The sequence below is a fragment of the Montipora capricornis genome, chromosome 2, assembly GCF_036669925.1.
Source record: "Montipora capricornis isolate CH-2021 chromosome 2, ASM3666992v2, whole genome shotgun sequence".
NCBI classification, from domain to species: Eukaryota; Metazoa; Cnidaria; class Anthozoa; order Scleractinia; family Acroporidae; genus Montipora; species Montipora capricornis.
Genome location: NC_090884.1, coordinates 7,816,560 through 7,836,224, shown reverse-complemented (window position 1 = coordinate 7,836,224; position 19,665 = coordinate 7,816,560). Strand labels below are relative to the sequence as shown.

The 19,665-nt window shown below is 41.2% G+C and overlaps 1 protein-coding gene across 3 annotated transcripts in view; it reads right to left on the bottom strand.

The window, feature by feature from the left end:
* Positions 1-1,083: 1,083 nt before the first annotated feature.
* LOC138038681 (A disintegrin and metalloproteinase with thrombospondin motifs 7-like) overlaps positions 1,084-19,665 on the bottom strand; it is a 33,529-nt gene continuing 14,947 nt past the window's right edge. For all 3 annotated transcript variants that reach the window (XM_068884675.1, XM_068884676.1, XM_068884677.1), the window contains 17 exons: positions 19,124-19,229; positions 16,234-16,377; positions 15,351-15,495; positions 14,906-14,998; positions 14,288-14,433; positions 13,126-13,189; positions 12,052-12,157; positions 10,805-10,941; positions 9,015-9,135; positions 7,461-7,702; positions 7,164-7,296; positions 6,546-6,672; positions 6,171-6,381; positions 4,733-4,972; positions 3,707-3,856; positions 3,055-3,205; positions 1,084-2,104 (listed from right to left, as the gene is read on the bottom strand). In XM_068884675.1, the coding sequence (XP_068740776.1) occupies positions 1,947-2,104; positions 3,055-3,205; positions 3,707-3,856; positions 4,733-4,972; positions 6,171-6,381; positions 6,546-6,672; positions 7,164-7,296; positions 7,461-7,702; positions 9,015-9,135; positions 10,805-10,941; positions 12,052-12,157; positions 13,126-13,189; positions 14,288-14,433; positions 14,906-14,998; positions 15,351-15,495; positions 16,234-16,377; positions 19,124-19,229 (2,474 nt within the window). In that variant the 3' untranslated portion in view covers positions 1,084-1,946. The remainder of the gene's footprint in view (positions 2,105-3,054; positions 3,206-3,706; positions 3,857-4,732; positions 4,973-6,170; positions 6,382-6,545; positions 6,673-7,163; positions 7,297-7,460; positions 7,703-9,014; positions 9,136-10,804; positions 10,942-12,051; positions 12,158-13,125; positions 13,190-14,287; positions 14,434-14,905; positions 14,999-15,350; positions 15,496-16,233; positions 16,378-19,123; positions 19,230-19,665) is intronic.

The window sequence follows — 19,665 nt, the reverse complement described above, 5'->3', positions numbered from 1 at the left end:
ATCACTTGTTGAGCCAAGTAAGTTACCATGGCATCCACGGCTTGCGGCAAACGTTTTTTCATGAAAACGGCAAGCAAAATCTAAGACCATGGTTAGCTATGGTTACTAACTACGCTAAAACAAAACCTAACAAATGATAGTACAAACAAAAGTAATCCAATTTGGATAAAGTTTTTATCTTTATCTATAACAGAATGAAGTTTTTTTTTTAAGGAATGGAGGCAGCCTGTATGTATTACTGTCCTCGCAAATCGATCGAAAAAGTTGTTAAGTGTTTTACCAACAAAAAACTGACCTTGATCTTCTCGTACAATTCGGAATTGATGGACATTCGTGATATTTTGAAAGTTTTCAAATTGGATTCTAGAATTGGATCAAATCGTCCGAATTAGAGAACATTCAAGAGATCGCTAGTTCCCATTACTTCCGAATTGTACCTGGAATTGTGTGATTTCCTAAACAGGTATGATCACATGTTTTCTCTAAGCTTTTAGTAAAATGTCATATCGTCTGAACGCTTAACATTCTCTGGGGCTACTAAGACAATGGACCATATTCGTATTCTCAGTATTGGACTGGAACTAGCTTGCAATGGAGGCTAATGCGTGGAAATATATTAAAAAGTATTTGCATTTGAAAAGATTCCCCCGCACTAGTCTCCATTTTAAGCTAGCTAGTTCCAGTCCAATACTGAGAATACGAATATGGTCTTTGGAGTGTTTTCAAGTGACGTCACAGCGGCCATGTTGGTGTTCCTAACCAATCCTACGGGAAAATAATTCTATTATCATGCAAACAGTTTCTTTTGTTTCGTTCGAAAAACAAGGTTACTGATCACTTGAGTGATTTTCCCAATCCCATAATGCAATACGTGTTGGGGGTTCTTTACATAAGAACAATAAATGTTAATTACTCTTGGACTGTATCATGCTTCAGTGAACTGGATATTCTTTGTTTTAATGCAAATAACCCTCTCCCCCCTCTCCCCCCTCCCCCCCCCCCCACACACACACATACACACACATTCACACCCCCAAAAATGAACTTATGAGATTTGCGAAAAATAATAGCGAATGCAAAAAGTTTTTTCCTCTATAACGTTAAATTTATTTATCTTCTTCCGAGTAGTTTTGCTAAAGCCTGGTTTTCACTGGCGACGCAAAGCACAAGCGCAAGAGATTCATGTCAAGTGAAAACTGACAATAACGCAAGCCAAGCACACGACGCAGAGACAAAGATTCACTAATTCCATGATCGCTCTTACAAAGCGGCGCTGCGAATGGAATCTGGAACGGGTCTTTTTCATTGACGAACATCACAGTTTGCGTTGCACCCATACACCTTATTCCAAAGTGGCCACCATTTTAATATTCTTTTGTTTCCATGCAAATTGACGTTATGGCCTCGTTCAAGGTTTAATATTCTTTTTAATTTTACGTTTGAAAGCGAGGCCACAAGGGCCAATTTGCATGGAAACAAAAGAATACTAAAATGGCGGACATTTTGGAATAAGGTGTATTTTTACACATTGCAAGCGAACATCACAGCTTGCGTTGTGCCTATTTTCACACATTGCAAGCGAAGGCAAGCATGAGCACACGCAGAAGGAAAGGAAAACTGTTGATCCTTGGGCTTGTGCTTTCAATTGCGCTTATGCTTGCGTTAGGCCCGTTTGTGAAAACCAGGCTTAAGGGCATATCATTGACTAATCCTATGGTAAAAAGTTCTTTGTCTCCTCCCGTGCTCATCCAACCTTCACTGGCCTCTACCTAGCGTTTTATTCTTAAGCTGGTTATTGGAAAAATCCATACAGCCTCCGATCAATTTCAAGGACTCCAGCTTGCCGATCCATCTGATGAAGGAAATTTGCCTCACTGAGCAATTGATTCCTTTGCGGGCAAGAATTGTTATGTCTTCAAAGTAAACAAATACCCGTATCGATACATCTATGTGAGACACGTTTTACAACATCTATCCTTCCAGTGTTTAAATTGGCAAAATTTGTGCAGAACCACCAACTTGCAGAAATATGTGTCCCGGGCACTTTCGAAGCAGTCTCGAGATGAATGATCTTTTAATGTTCTCTCTGTGGTTTGCGACTGACCTAAAAACAACGCAAAACGTTCCTATAATAGTTTCATTGATCTCTAGTTTATCAGTGATTGTCTGTGAAATTCTTAAGTTGGGGAAAGCTATTTTACAACAATATTAAGGAACTTAAGCACGCGCGTATTTGAGAGGCGGACGGCAACCGGAAGAGAATATTTCGCGTGCCAGGACGGAGGGGTCTCCCAGATTTTTAAACTAATTATTTCTAATGGAGAAAAGATTTTTAGCAATGTATATTTGGTTGTGTGAGGACAAGTTAAAAGGGAAAAACAGCTCACTTCCGGGTTGCCGCCCGCTTCTCAAAAACGCGTGTGCTTAAGTTCTCTAACGCTTCGACAGGAGGCCGTGGACATGAGCGCTTGCGCACAATTTTTATGTCTTTGTGTCACATAATTTTCATTGACAGAGTCACTTTTAGGTTGCATTCCTCGAGAAACAAGACTCTTCCGGGCAATCCTATTTCAAAACTAAATAGCTTGGCCTTTCCAAAATATCGCATGGGAGACATATATCGCATAGGAGACATGGAAGTGTACGTGTGGCGCTCCTGGTCAGTGGCTGCTGCGCGAATGATATGTTTGATGTTATTGAAAGTGAGTATTCAGTACAGTAAAGAAGAAAAAAAAAAGTTGATCGCGTTCTTTCTCTCGGTCTTGCGAAGGGAGCGGTTTTCAGTCGAGCGTGGAAAGGAATTTCGCCTTTGCTTTGATTTTACACACCTGCACTAAGTGATTGGCTTGGCCGGCTTTCTCTCTGGAAATTTAAAGGCTTTCTAAAGTCATCAAAATTTCAAAATTGTCATATGAGCTCACTTGTCGTCTTTGGCAAGGGGGGTATTTTCCATGATAATCTTTCCGAAGACTTCGGGAGCATTTAAATTCTCCTTTGTGGAGTCACGCTTCTGAGAGTATGATGGCACTATTGGACGTGCAAAAACCTCCTCACCTATGCTTTTCTTTGGACACTCCTTGATATTGCATTTCTCGTTGACAGGTGGCTTCTTGAGCTTAGCGCAGCTACTCGACGGCAAACTACTTTTGGTATCAGTGCATTTGACAACACGTCTGCGTGTTCCAGCGCCACACGTGGATGAACACTGAATAGAAAGACAAAGAAAAATTGGTGTTGAGAGTTTAATATATGCTTAGACTTTGTGCTCAGAGAAACAGCGGTGATCATTTCACCAAACTCGGTAACTTTCTACCTCATCTATAAAATACGCAAGTGATTTTTAGTGGCAGAATTGTTTCCCTCTTTGTTGAAGGAGCAGATTTGGCGCAGTAGTGAGAGCAATCGCTTTAGACCAGAGTGGCCTGGGACCAACTCCTAAAATCGGAGAGAAGGTGAATCTCCACTCTGCTCCGAGATGTGTTTCTCCAGGTGCTCCGGTTTTACCCTTTCAAGAAAAAAATCATCATATTATCTGCTTCAAGGTGTATATGTACTCTACTTAAAATAAACATTTGATTTTGTTTGATCTGCTTCAAGTTGATTGTAGTCTCCCCAATCAACAAAACACTTCTATTCTCCTTCCTGTATTACCTCTAAACGTAACTGAAGCAAGTGAGTCAAGTTTTATTTTTATTTTTGTACTAACCTTTGTCCATGATCCTGTTTTCCATTGCGCGCAAGGTACCATGGTACACGTCCTGTATTGTATTGGTTTTTTCCCCTTGTCGCAAAAAGGGTTGGGGCCTTCACAGCGAGCGCGGCGAACTTGATACCCTCGGCCACACGTTACAGAGCACTGAAAGAATAGCAACCAAGTGGATGGAGTACCTTTTAAGTGCCTTATGAAATTTGAATCATTATTTGAAGAAGGAAGATAAACTTAATATAGAATTGTAAGTAATCCTATTTACAGTTATTTACAGCTCTAATGCTAAACTAGGATAAATTCCCTGATCTATTGGTTTGTATAGGCCTGAAAACAGCCGAGGGTTAGCGAAAAACTTGGCCATTAATGTAATCCACGATGGAATATTTTTACTACATGCGAGTCTTTCATAATAACTTCAACCGATAAGAGTGTTTCTCTATCAATTTGTGGTCTTGCCCCAGCACATTCACAAATGGACTTGTTTTTTGCGCGGTTAAACAAACAGAGGGCCGACCGACACTTTAACCAATCAGAAGCCATGTCACGTGTGACTGCTTTTTTTCAGAGACACGACAACTAATTTTCTCGGAAACGGATATTCTAAAAATAGACTCATTTGTGTCTATGTTGGGGAGCCCACCCATGCCATAAGATCGCTCTTATCTAATTAACTTTTGCTAGGACCCATGACCGAGTGAGTACAGTGCAATCGCGCGGTCATGGGTTCTAGTCCGGTTCAAGCTGCTCAACTGGCTTCAGTAACTGCAACGACCACTTTCACTTAAAAACATGAACAATGCTTTCTTTTGAGCCTCACATCTTCTTTGTTCGTGGAACGAGGGACTCATAGATCTGGCTAGAGCACAGTTCGGGCCTTAGCATATTTGCATGCGTCTGTAAGCAGATCATTGCAAGATAGCATGAACTCCATCATACGTTTTTCATTCCCTTGCATACATGTCTTTCGCGACCGAAACGGCTGCTGCACTTGAAGACCCCTAGTTTAACTAATTAACTTTTTACCTTGCTCCAATCACCAACAGTCCACTTTTGCTTTTGTAATTCTTCCCTCACGTGATTCTCTCCTGGATGAAACGATGGCTGAAACGTAGTTTGGAGAGGCGATGTAGTCTTCGAACAAGGTCCATCATTGCAGTAAGTCCAAGATATCGGAACTGCTTTGGTGTCGCACTTTTCGTTTGAATTTGAAACTTCACAAGTCACCTTTCTCTTTTTTATCCCTTGGCCGCAGGAAACCGAGCACTGGTGAAGAATTTAATGGATAAAACGAGTGAGAAACCTTGCACTCTGATACTTCCGTGATTCATGTAAAAGATAAGCCGGAATATCCTCAGAGATTCGAAAAAATGTTTTGGCTCTTGAAATGATCAGAGGTACTGCAACGAAAGTTATTTGTTGTTTTTCGGTTTAAACTAACTCTCAACTCTTCATTGTAGGTCTTCCGTTATGCAATTCCTGTGGCACGCGTTCGACTGGGAAATTCAGATTTCTTCGGATTTCCAGTCGAACACAAAATCTGAAAACGGATTTTGTCGCGGATCCCACTTATTGAAATCCCTCCTTATATGCATTTCCAATTAGTGAAATCTGCGACAAAATCTGTTTTCAGATTTTGTGTTCCACTGGAGATCTGAAGATTTCCCAATCGAACACACCCTGAGTGATAGAAGGGACTGGCAGTTCCCTCTCTCTATCAACGTTGATATGGGCAACGATTGGCCAACCTACCTTAAACACCCTTTCCATGCTTAACAGTAAAAGCCTACAATTGTAGGTGAACACATCATAGTCACGGTAATTGTTATTCGGGAAACAAAACTATTAAAATATGTTTGGTCTCAACTAAAAGAAACACGTTTCTTAGTCCTAGTCTGACAACGCCTCCTTAATCAAGTAAGTAAATTAATGATGTTGAGTATTAAGTGGTCGGTTTTATACAAGGGATGAATCATCCGTCTAGCACGAACTTGGTCAAAGGAGGGATGGTTCATCTGACAAAACGTTTTTGAATAAACATGGCCAAAAAGAGAGACTATTTCTTCGCGCGAACTATCACGGTAACTCGTCTTGACATTCGTAACACTAATTTGTTTTTAACGATTTGGGACACCTCCATTTACCACTCTCAAGACCTAGTAAAGACCAGTTTGGCCCCTAATTGGATAGCCTGCTCGCAGGCGGTTGGATGGTCGAAAAAACCGGAATTCGTAATGAGGTCGCCATCTTGGATTCGCGCGGCTGGGTCTGGGCCGGGTTGAGGGTCGGTCCTCTCCCCGCCCCCCTCCCGACCCTCAACCCAGCCCAGACCCAGCCGCGCAAATCCAAGATGGCGACCTCTTTACGAATTTCGGTTTTTTCGACAATCCAACCGCCTGCGAGCAGGCTACTAATTGGAGAATTAATCACAATGTAAGAACTATTTAAATGTATTTTCTTGTACCTCTGACCAACTGTCCACTGTCCAAGCCAAAGGACACATTTCTTTGACACACGATTTCAGAACAGGGGGCTTTTCCCTGATGTTAAAGCATTCCTCGTCTTTCAAAGCAACTTGCTCGTCATTACCGGAGCTTCGGACACAAAGCACTGAACGAATCGAAATCCCCTTTCCACACGTCTTGGAACATTTCTGCCAAGGACCTCTCCACCAACTGAGAAAAAGGAAACAAATATTTAATTTAAAATGTATGAATGTGTTGCATGCGGCCACTTGCGGAAAAATGTTTCTAACTTCACGTTCATTCTGATTGGCTAAGTTTCTAACTTCCCGTGCATTCTGATTGGCTAACTCGGAGGTGAATATCAATATACTCACGTGGGCGGACATTGGTTTTCATTACAAGTTTTCTGTTTATCGTCGGGTCGGGGTGTTACTTTGCAATATTTGTCGTCTACTGGTGTTCCGCTTTCCTCAATACACTCTACTTCAGCGCGCGTGGTTCCTAAAACAAAATGAAAGACCGGCTTTTAATTTTCGGCGGTAATAAAATCATGCTAGAAAATCAAAATCGCTTTCTCTTTTACATTGGATGAGCCGAAAATGTGGAACGAGATTTAAAGCCAGTCACGAATTGTGTAAATGGCAAAAACCCAATTACTTTTGTCGCTAAGCTAAAAACCGCCGTTCAAGAAGTAGAATATTGCAACTTTCTTGCCTCGGCTATTTATTGTAACAGCGGGAAAGCACCACCAGAATTTCTACAGTTTCGTTCGCGCCCTCTATCCATCGAATGAAGTTAGGCTAGGCTTTAATTAAGCAAGTAGGTCTAGAGGTTAAAAGCAATTTTCCTAGCAAAACTCTCTTCCAGAATTTGACATTTCAACCTAAAATGTACAGTTCTAAATGTTGAATTAAGAAAATAACGAAAGGATTCAACGGACGACAGTGACGTTTCGCAATCCACAGTGAAATATGCTTGTGTTGTTGTCTCACCTACGCCACACGTTGCAGAGCAAGTTGACCAGTCTCCATATCGCCACCTGAAAACAAGTTTGGGTGTAATTGTCTGGTTCTTGGGGATTGTGTACTCGAACCTTATCCCAGGATTTTTGGTTTGGAACAAAAGCTGAGGAAAAAACAAGACGAAAACGCCATCAGGTAACAGATACAAACCCACTTGAAGAGCGTGCAAAGCTCAAATGAGCTAATCAGAGCACGAAGCCTTGAAAACCTGTTGTCTCCTGGTGCCTGATGTCAGATGACCTACTTCTTTAGATCGATTCAACATACCATAATGTGTATTTCATCTGTTGTCGGGCCTAGTGCTTCAAATGTTTCTTTGTTATGCTTCCGTTTGTAGTAGACCGCAGTACCGCCCGCTGTGTATTCGCCACTCTGCTGAATGTACCAGTCACCGTTCAGATACCATTTGCCGCTGGACGATCGCAGGGCTAAATAGTTAGAAGCACCATCTACTTCTTCAACTCGAATGTTTCTTGCACCCGCTGGGATGACTTTCGTCTCCACGTAGCCTGAAAAGAAAAATAATTGCAGAACTAATTTGAAATTCGGGATGTCGTCTTTATAGTTAAGTGAAACTAAACTTACCAGGGGCCATAATTCGCCCAAAGATATCTCGGACTGGAGAGGAAAAGAACTTGGGTTTTAATCAGCACCACTCAGGCCGAAGTCCAAAGGCACTACGACGGCAACGACTGCCACGAGATCGCCACAAACAATCGGTGAAATGAGCAAAAACAATGGCTATGCACGTTACGCACGTGCGTTTCACACTTTGATACACTTAATCGCTTTTCTCGTCCTGACAGCGACGTGAAATGATCAAATTCGAGAATATTAGGGGGCTTAAGCATACGCGTCTTTGAGACACGGACGGCAAACGGAAGTGAACTGTTTTACTTTTTAATTTGTCTTCACACAACCACATTTACATTGCCAAGTATCTTTTCACCATTAGAGATGATTAGTATAAGAATCTGGGAGACACCACTGTCCTAGCACGCGAAATGTTCTCTTCCGGTTGTCGTCCGCGTCTCAAAAACGCCGCGTGCTTTAGCTCCCTATTAGGCTGATTTAGCAACAGAACGGGAACGTCAGTGGCGACGGCGCGCGCAGAACAAACACCAATGAGAATTCAGAATAGAATAGACTCCACTCTTTTCTTCTCTATTCTAAATTCTCATTGGTAGTTTTGCCGCGCGCGACGTCGCCACTGACGTTCCCGTTCTGTTGCTAAATCAGCCTAATTATTATTCCTTTTGGAGGAAGCGAGCACCTGACGATAAATTTTCAAATTTTCAATTTTTTTGTCTAAACATCCACACCGTTCATAACAATTATCATACACACTTTCATTGCCGAACGACTTGGAGGAATCGCGAAATTATCTCAATAAGGGGAAATAATATTTTCAGACAATGTTCTCGTAGCCGTCGTCGTCCTTGTGTAAGCTTCGCACTATCGTCAGCACGGTAGCCTGATGCTGTACATATCACCTGGTTAAAAACGTCCAAAAAAAAACATATATACGCAGAAAAAGATATCCCAAAAGATATTTAATCACCAAGTCAGGGTCATTCGCATTTTTTCCAAGTTCCCTGACTCGACTCATCATTTTCGTGCCGAGCTTGAAATAAACCCTAAAGGATAAGAGTGTCTCACCATTGTAGTTTAACGGTCTAGTTCCCAAGGGTCCTCTATCATGGATAGCTCTGAGGTATAGCATCCGACATAATAAGCTTAGGTTCCTGTTAGAAGCACCCGAACTAATTACAGCTATCCCAGTACTAAGATATACTTATTCTCTGTGATTCATAATCCTACCTATTCCAGTCCTCTGGTCAAACGTTGACTTTACCGTTTCGCAGGCCGAACCATCCCCTCGACACACACCGCATTTGTCTTCTTTGGCGCTTGAATGAAGAACGTTGTCACACCCAACATGCTACAGAACAGAGCACAAAAGTACAGATAAACAACAAAGATGATGATTTCATATATTGTGAGTGGGTATTCATATCCTGAACGTGAAAGGAAACTATGAGCACTGCCAAAGAGCGTCAGCGGGGTATTATAGGCTAAATCATAGAAAAAGGTCTTACGTAAACAAAACTCCTCCAAAACAAGGTTTTGCAAAAGAACGGAGCGAAAGCGTCCGTATTTGTTTTGTTTCATAACTGGTCAAGCCTGAGCTACAGGATACAGTGCAATTATTCTCGGTTTTCACATGACGTCACGACCGCCATGTTGGTGCCCTAAACAAAGAAAAGGCGGCCATGTTGGTGCCCCGACCAAATCCTCCGGGAATTTAACTCTATTATTATGCAAACGCTTCCTTTTGTTTTCGTTGAAAAACATGGCTGTTGATCACGTGAGTGAAAACCAGCAATTGCTGAAGTCATTGTTTTACTGACACTTTGTCTCATTACTGTATCATAACAATTTGCCCATAGAAGGCAGCGTTCTAATAAAAATAAGGGACTTCAACTGTAATAATAAGCCTTTAATAAGCCTTATGTTTGCGGCACCTTCAATATTTGATGTTAAAATTCTGGGTTGATGTATATGGAGATAAATCTGTGACAAAATTCAATAATCAGTATTTCAATTAAAGTCGTCCAAATCATGGATGAATCAATCCCAAGCTGAATGGCAACAAGCGGATTATGCAAATGGCCATCACGGAAAGAGGCATAACGCAGAGAGGCATAACGCAAAAACTGAGCCATAACGCAAAGAGGCATAACGCAAATAGCCATAACGCATACAGCCATAACGCAAAAAGTCATAATGCAAAGAGGCCTAACGGAAATTGCCATAACGTAAAGAGGAATAGCGCAAAGAGGCATAACGCAGAAAGTCATAACGCAGAAAAGCATAACGCAAAAAAAAAAACATAACGCAAAATAGCGTTATGCAGCGTTATGCCTATTCGCGTTATGGCTATTTTCGTGATGCCTATTTGCGTGATGGCCATTTGCAGAATGGGCTTGTTGCCATTCAGCTCTGGATTGATGCATTCATGATTTGGACGATTTTATTTCAAATACTGATCATTGAATTTTGTCATAGATATACCTCCATAGATGTATTAAAATGCAATGGACATGCTTTATTTTAAAAAACTATAACTAAAGTCTTAGCATTTCCTAATTATTTCTAACAATAACGTTAAGGTAAAGGTTAGCATTATTATTAGCTTAGGGTAAATGCGGGGAACACTTTGTGACGTTAATTGTCTATTTGGAGACACGAGTGATATTAAGGTAAGAGCAAGGGGACACTTCGTGACGCTTATTGGATTTCGGGACATATAGGACATGCGCCAATGGAAAAACCTTAAATGACAATGACCACAACCAGGTTTTCTGAGCCCGCGAGACTGAACACCCCCAGCAAACCACTGTTTTAACGAAAACCGCTGGTCAGCAACCTGGTTCTGGTCATTGCTGTCGAAGGTCTTCCGCGCCAATAAGGCCAAAATTTGTAAACGAAGATTTCCCCATTGCGCTGTCGGATTTTGGGCGTTTGCTTTCCCACCTTTTAGTGCCGTTACTTAAATATGGCTGATGGAGAAGAAACACGAGCAATTAAATTGCCGTCAGAGTACAAACCTCGCATTTGCCGTTGATACACACATCGCGCTTTCCGAGCGTACAGGGCGTCCCATCATGCACTTGATCAGCAAGCTTCCTCGAGAAGTACAACCCAAAAAGACCCTTGGGCGTACAATGCAATTCACACGGAGAATCTGAATTTTATTAAAATAGAAAGAGCATGATCATATTATTAAATTGGGTGAGCTTAAGTTCTCCAGTCATTAATAATTCATAAGCCAAAAACAAAAAAAATCACTACCGTGAAGGAAGTTTTAACGTGGTGTCTTAATTAGCATAAAATTTCTGTAACTTTGATCCCAAATATCTCTTAAAATACTGATTCCTTTGAGAAGCAATATCAAACACTCGAAAGAGTGTTTCATCAGATATCCAACCACCTCGAAATGGGTTAAAAAAAGTTGGCCTTCGGCCTCGTTTTTCAACTCGCTTCTCGGTGTTTGGATATCCGACGAAACACTCCTTCTCGTGTTTGATATATTACATAAAAGGCGTCTCCGGTCACAGGGCTTTCTCGGCTAGAAACCAAATAGTTGCAGCTATACCAGCAACAAAAGGTGTGAATGTTATGGAAACCAACAACTGGAATTGTGAGAATTCTCGCTGGTCGTAGTGCACTCAAAGACGAAGTTAACCTTGTATAACTGCACCAGCTTTGTGCATTTATCCAGTCCTTGGGATATCATAGAAATGTAAAAATTTTATCATGGGAGTAAACTTTGACGGTAATTTCATATTTGGATTTTAATTCTGTCGTTTGGTTTTTTTCCAGCGTTTCAGGGTTTGATTTTACACTGGCAACATTTTATCTTTTTTCTCTACTAAAATTGAAAAGTATCTCAGTGATATATGGACAGCAGATTGCTCCTGACGGCGAAACTATGAAAACAGAAGCAAAACTGGTCGCAAGGGTCCAAAAAAAATTTATTTTTAACAATATTACCCGAAATTAAATATCTTTTTTGCCTTGCATGTTAAGTCATCCATAAACAATAGATCTGCCATTGGCTTTTTTTGTTTCTGCCACCGACATGGTTCATGGTTGCAATGATGTCACCCCTTATGGTCACTTGGTTGCATGACCAACACTAGAGAACACAACGAGATTATCAAGGAACAGGAGCCAAGCGAGTCAAGCAAGGGACAAGACGCTTCGCTCGGGCTACACCGAGACCTGGCTCCATCACTGAAAGGAGAAGATGGTTCGATCCTATTGTAAATCTTCGTGGTGATATCAACCATACCTTCCGAATAACGTGGTTTCCACTTCCAAAGCCTGTTGCTTATGCGTTTGTTATCAAACTTCGAACACTGTAATTCACGGAAATCTATGCTTCCTTCGGGGCAAGGCTGCCAGAAAGTCACATAGAAAAATATCAGTGACCGCAAAGTAATCATTATTCATGACGTTGACAAATGCCTTCGTTCACAGTTAAGACCTCAAAGAAATTCTTGCGGAAAGATTTATCAATATTAAATTTTCGACCAGTTCTTCAAGTTCCTGCACGAGAATTTGAAACGCGTGAAATTTTCTGATGCAATCCACTGTCATCCTAGCCATCCACAGCAACAGAAATCAAAAAGTAACATACTATTAATAAGTTGCATAAACAATCCGGCTGCATCAGTATTTTCGAGGGTTTCACGAATTTAAATTTAAGACGTTCAGTTTTTACTCTGTGAGCAGTTGGTTTCTCCTACGCTTCCAGAGAGAGAAACCACTGCGAGAGCAACCGTTTGATTTTCCATCGGGCATGTGTGACGTACGTCCCCACGTGATGCATATGACATCACTTCGTCTTATTTCGCCAGGAAAAATAAGGAATCACGACAAAGCAGGCTCGCCCAAATGCAGCAGTTACTTAGCTGAACGCACGCGCAAGCGCCAAAACAAGTTTACTAACTAGTTTTACCGGTTCAAATTTAATTTATTCGTCCTTAGCGCTCCCTCGCAATTGTTTCTCTCTCGGGAAGCGTAGGACAAACAAACTTCTCGCAGAGTGTCACTTTTTAGCATTCTGCATAGAAACATAGCGTCTTTTAATATAAACACTACAACCAATGAAACCAGCCAGGCGCTTATCAAGGGAAACCTCTATCTCCTTTCTCGAGTAAATTTATTTTTAGAAAAAAGGTTTTTCCCGCGAAAAGTATCATATTTCCCTTGACGCTGAGATAGCTCTGTTTTGATTGGCTTTTACAACAGTGTGCGTGCCGAATCTCCCAAGGGAGATTGGTTTTACAACAGTGGGCGTGCTATAAATACGTCTACTCGGGAAAAGATTGATTCCTCGGCCAAGTAAATGGGGGTGTTATACCTGAGTATTACAAAGCTTGTATTTCTTCCATTCACCTATGCAGTATTTCCCACCATGAGCTGGGCTGAAAGGCAAAAAAACTCTGAGTAAATTGTTAACGTCTAAGTAAGTTTAATTGCAACTGAAGGCTACAGCACTCGGCAAACAGGGAGCTTTAGCAACGACAACGGCGACGGCAACGAGAACGTCACAAATTTGCATATTTAGTGGGCAAAAACAATAGCTTTGAACGCCTTGCACGTGCGTTTTTCATTTTTGTCCATTTCTTTGCCGTCGTCAGCAAAGCAACAACGTGAAATTACCAAGTTTGAGGTGTTATGGAGAACGTCAGCACCTCGAGATAAATTTTCATTTTTCTCCCCTAAATTAAGCGCCGCTCGTAACGGTTTCATTCCTCATATTTGTCATATTAAAAGGTTTGGAATAGTCGCGAAGTGATCGCAATAACGTGAATTTATGTTTTTACATGACGTTCTCGTTGCCGTTCCCCTCAGCGTTGCTAAAGCTTTCTAACAACTTCGATCAGAAGCCCTTTGTTTCTCTGTTTTTTTCATACGATCAGAAGCCCTTCAGGATAATCCAGCCAGGTCCTCCACAGTTTGGGAGAGAATTGACAGACAATGGATCGCCTCCTATAATTTCTTTTGTGTACTCGTTTAATCTGCCTCATGGGTTATTCATATTTTCCTTGATTATATCGGCAGAGCTGGAGACATGTGCATTCTTGGTGCACAGTTTGTATAGGTTCTTCGGCTTCACAGATATTAACGCTCCTTATTCGAGAAGACAGAAAATTGACCATTTTCGGAGATCATTTCAAACCAAGCATTTTAAGGACCCTATAGGCCCATGGAGTTTGAGCCCACGATACTCCAGAACAAGCCAAGCCAACAAATCAGTGCTATGGACAATCATTGTCAATCGATGAGGAAAAGGTTGTGAGCTGCTTGGACGCCATATAGACGCACGAAACTCTTAACATGCGCCGCTGACTCGCTCCTATGACTTGCACAAGCGCTTGCTGTATAGGGATTATGCAAGAACAAAGGACAATAATCAAAGGTCGGAAAAACAGTATAATAGTATTCATTCCGCTTTGCTTGTAACCAAAAAATGCAAATAGACCCAACAACTTCGTAACTGTTTTGAAATGCTTGCGTACCGTGGATTATCACAGTGCCTCTCCATGAAAGAAACTCCTCCACCACAGGTCCGTGAACACTGGCTGTAATTTCTCCAGGGACCCCACCCTCCATCGACGCTGTTCGGAATCAATCCCTTCTCTATACAGTTTCCCTTGTAACACCACTAAACACACAATAAGTCATGGTTGACATGAAAGTAATTAACCAGTAATAGTAAACATATCAAATGGGTCAAAGTGCGCGAATCCATCTGTCTGATACTTTTTCTTAGTAAAATCTTTTTTTTAGTGCTCCGAGGTCATACATGGTTCGTGTTCAGGGGCCGAGCGCCTAGACGGCTAAACGGCTCCTTCGGTCCGACCTCGTCGAGCTGTGTCCTTAGCAGTTCACTCTCCGACTGCGAGAAAGGGCGATTAGCAGGTCAGATATTGATAAACCCGATTTTGCTCGTAATTTCTTGGTCCCGTTTCGAATGACTGCCCGTGGGTCACTGCCTGTGTTGATAACAGAGCATGAGCTGTACGTTTTGGATGGCTGGATTGACAGATGGTCGAAGAGGTAACATATAACAGATGGGGAGAATGTACAAAGAAAGAAACAGGGTTAAGTTGGTGTAAAAAGAGTTTCAAGGTCACCTTGCTGTCACCGCACTTTGTTCCATCAGCTGCTGGTTCCATCTTCGAATGACATGCTCTTCCAACTCGACACCAAAGCCGATTACAGATGTTCTGCAAAAGTTTTTAAAAAATGATTCCCACTCTGAGCAAAAAGTATTGAGCAATTAGACCTCTTCCTCTCTGTTTAGCTCTTAGGTTTCAAGTAATAATAGTTTTCATGACTTCGGTATTTTAGCGACCTTTTAAGAATGGGCCTCTGGAAGGCAAATCACGCAAACGTCCAATTTGGCAAAGACACCAATGCGATCTACCTTCACCATTATTCCGTGTCTCCAACTAATGAAAAAGTCGGTAAATGGGAACTCGTTAGTAATCCAGTTAGCTTTTACAATATTGTTGTTAATGAAGTTGTCTTGAAAATGCTAAAGTGAGGAAGTAGATGCTACAGTTAACCCTTACTTACCGTCATGCCGGTGCAGTGAGAAGACGCTGGTCCGTACTGCAGGCGACACTGATGTTCAGCGTCGTATATCACCCCTGGTAGCATTGTGGGAAAGTCGAAATCATGCTTTGCAGGCTCGTCATCCAGGCAATGCCCCCAGCCTTTGCTGAAATGATCGAGAGGCCACATCAAGTTTAAGAACCAGGAGAAAACATTTTCTATTATCCGAGAAAAAACAAAAAACGGGTAGGCTATACCTTCCAGTTTAAACCTGAGCTTTTCTGTGAAATAATTTGGGATTTGGAAGCGCAGCCCTCTTTAAACGGGATGAAGTGTCTCCTGGTTACATGATCGTTTCTTATGCAAAATTACTTCACTCTCTCAGCGTTTTCCTCTCTTCATTGTTGGAGATCATTTTATTATTATGGTTGGTTTCTTCGGTAATGGATTGCGCGTGGCAGCAAGATGGAGTAAACTACCGTTCTTTGACAGATTTGCATTTCACTTCGTGTAGTCACTGCGTAATCTTTTGACTTTTAACTGAACAGACCAACGGCGAAATTGAGTTAGTGTGCATGTCAAAAAGGCTGCTGAAAGAGACTGCGTTTATCACAAAGTATGCTTTTCTGCTACACTTGCGACTGCAGAAGGTGTTCTATATCACGGTTCACTTTTCACCTACATTGTGTGAAAGTGAGCAATTCTTAAGCACTGTCAGTTGATGCCAGTTGAGTCCCAGACGAATTGACTTGAAGCGGCGTTCGGGGAATAGCTTTCCTAGATAATTTTAAATTGCGTTCGAAGATGACTTTTTCCATAACAATACGAAGCAACGATGATGAAAGGTCAACTCTTATTTCACTTTTCAGATCTCCTCACACTACACTATTAAAATATAACTCACCTAAGGAATCGCCTAACATAGTTTCTGCTGCACGAAGACCATAACTGTTGCTGTCCAGAAGTTTCCATTCGAGGAGACATTAGAAAAGGTTTGTCCTGGCGCCATTTGCATTCATTCTCTTCACCATCATGCAGCATTCCAAAGCTAAAGTGAAACCAGAGGAAAAATGAACGAACAAAAAGATAACCCAAGGTAGAATGTCAACCGAGCACAGCTTAGAGATAGGTCCTTGGGGTGCCTGGCATGTCATGATGAGGAGAGACCCTTATGCCCAGAAACGCGAGTAATGGACCTCTTGTACGTTTTGTTTTCCCATTTCAGACCACGTGATGTTCCCAAGGGAATGTTCCTTCTGTTTTTTCATAAGTCATGCGTACATATGCACGTGCATAAGACGACATTTGGAAGAAACTGTTCCCTAGGGTAACATCACGTGGTCGGAAATGGGAAAACAAAACGTACAAGCTAAAGAGGTTCCTTAGATGCACGCCCAGGTTGATATCAAACACGAAGAATTTGCTTGCTTATTTGCAAACAATAGGGTCAGTATTGAGGTTGCGTTATTTTTAGGTTAGGGTAAATTCAGCTTTTTATCTTCTCTTGAGGCAGAATTACATTCTCGTCACCAGAGTCTCGGATTTTACGTCTGCAGGAGAACATGCGCCGTACGATTCTTATAGGCAAAAATTGGCTATTTGAACCTTACGGCGCCTGTTCATTCCTCGTGCTAACATGAATGCACCAATCAGAGACACTTTTTATTGTTCTTCACGAAAACCAATGAGAAAACAAGTTGTTTCAGGGTTCCCCAGAGCTCTTCTCTCCCTCAGTCATGCGCAAAAGAGAAGAGCTCTGAGGTCGAGATTGGCAGAATTACAGGGCCGCCACGCATCTCTCGGAACGACTCTCGGGATTGGTTCAGAAAACAATGGACTATGACGTAAATGACAATAGAGCTGAGTCCTAAAGGAATCCAATGAAATTAGAGGTTGTAAAGAGCTGCGCCCTAACTGAATTAAGGCCCAGTAATACGGGCAACATTTTTCGTGCAACTTGTCGCGCAACAATATTGCGTTGCAAGTTGAGATCGTTTGTTGCGCGTATTACCACCTTCTTGCGCAACGAATTTTCTGGTTGCAGAACGTAAAACCGACGACTACCTTTTGCAACATAAATTATCTTTCTTGTAGTGGCTACAAGGCGTATTATTTAAATGCTTGAATTTTACGATTCTTGAGATTTTTGAAAACTCTTGATGCTGTCGTTTCCATGAGCGTGTGTCTGATAATCAAAGGGTGCCAAAATGCTTATTAGCTTTTAGCTTGACCTCCCTTGCCACATTCATTCATTTAGTCGTTTTCGATAGCATTACATATACAGCCTCGTATAGCAAAATTATAAAAATTTATTAATTAGTTTTTTAAGTACATTTTAAATAGAAATGATTCTGTATCACAATTGAAACTGCGCCAGAATTGTTTGGAGCACCCTTGACACCGCATACGTTAATCGTGCCACTTAAGTATTTATCGCCGCAAAGATCAGAAGCGCTTTTAATCCTTTAACCTCGTTTAACTCAATAAGAGTCATCAGTTTTTCGATGTGAAGTCCGCCATACCGCAGACATCCACGTAATCATACTTTATAACTTAGCCGCAAAATTGGTGATAACGTTTTGCATTGATGACGTCACCTACATTCGAGCTAAATTCGGAAGTTCCGAGAAAGGAAATAGTTCCTTTCTGCGAACATTTGCTCAGAGAATAGCACGAAAACAATGAAATGTGTTTTTTAGATTGGCTCACATTTAAAGCCTTCTTGGGTGCACTGGAAGAAGAGAAGGCCGGTTGAATGGGTTCGAAATCACCTCATATATAATTTATCTTCTAAGAGAACGAAGCCAAGATAACATCAAAATGTTGAAGATTTTCGTTATCTCTGAGAAACAACCCAGTTCTTTATCTATTAAGTCTATTAAATAATCAATGCTAATAGGTATCGCCACATCTTTTGAATCCATCGTCGAGAGATGCCCAGGAATGTTGTTGCTGTTCAATTAAACGCCTCCATGCATGATTGGACATGGGCATAACTAAACTTTTATATTTACTTCCTTCAAATTTTTTACCCTTGGTAAAATCCAAGCAGAAATATGCCATGGGTTTGTAATTATTTATGTCTAACACTTGTCTTTTTTTAATGCTATCAGTGTTTAAAAAGGAGTAGTTTTAAGGTTAAGGTTAGATATTTAGCTCTACCCCGATAAGAGCGATTTTCTGTCCAGAAGGCGCCGAAGAGACGCTTTTATTTAGCCATTAAAAGTTTTTATATCTAATCAATAACTTACAGACCTGTTAATCAGCAAAGAAGCTATCTAGGTTTGTTTGCCCTAAAAACGGATAACAAGAGTCATTCATGCTGTCAGAAGAGCTTTGTAGTTTTTGACGCAATTAGCCAATATCAAAATACCATAATACTCTTTGTTCGTCCCTCCAAAATTTTGCATAAGCATTGTTTTTGTTTTGTCTTGGGATTTATAATGGTCCCAAGAGAAACTGGAAACAATGCTTATGTAAAATTTCGGAGGGACAAACAAAGAGTATTATGGAATTTTTGATATTGGCTAATAAAGATTCGTCCCTTGCTTCGGATTGAGCGAGACCATAGTTAGTAAAGGAACTAACTACTATTAACAAACTATGGTGAGACGTATGATTTGTTGGCAATGTGAAGAAAGATTTTTTTATCCAACAAAGTGAGACACGCGTTTCTTCCGTTCATACATTTGTGTGTACCATGCAGAAGTGAAATTAAGGATGGCAGTTTTGAAAAGCCAGTTTTCAAGAGCATCGCTCAAAGATTATATCAAGGACTGAAGACTTTCACTTACTTGTGGCCTATTTCGTGAGCTATCGTGTACGCCAAAGCTAAGCCGCTGTCCTCATTCACGTTACAACTCCTTCCTTTGGTGCAGAGTCCATTCACTTGAGAGAGACCTAACCAGGACATAAATATCAAGCATGTCAAGCATTAGTAGTTCCTCTAAATTCCTTCAAAGGGGTGTTTCTAGGAGGTATAAACTGAAGCTAGCCTTTAGGAAGAGGAAGTTTCTGAATGAATGATGAAAGGAATTTTGCGATTTTTGACGCCTTTTTTGCGTTATTAAGACTGGTGGCTGGCGTAAAGATATCCCTCCATCTTTTCGGCCATTTAGAGGCAAGAGCAACTTTCCGAGGGCTTACCCGCGTTAGAGCCTTTGATTGGCTCATTTGAATGTTGGCCTTTGTTGTGATTGGATAAGGTAATAACTGGTTTGACACTGCTCTATAGTACATTTCTGGACTTAAGTGTACCTTATGTTGGTGTCGGTTCATAAGCTAGCCAAAGTTTTGGAATTATTAAATGCTCGGTTTTGGAAAAAAAAAAAAGACA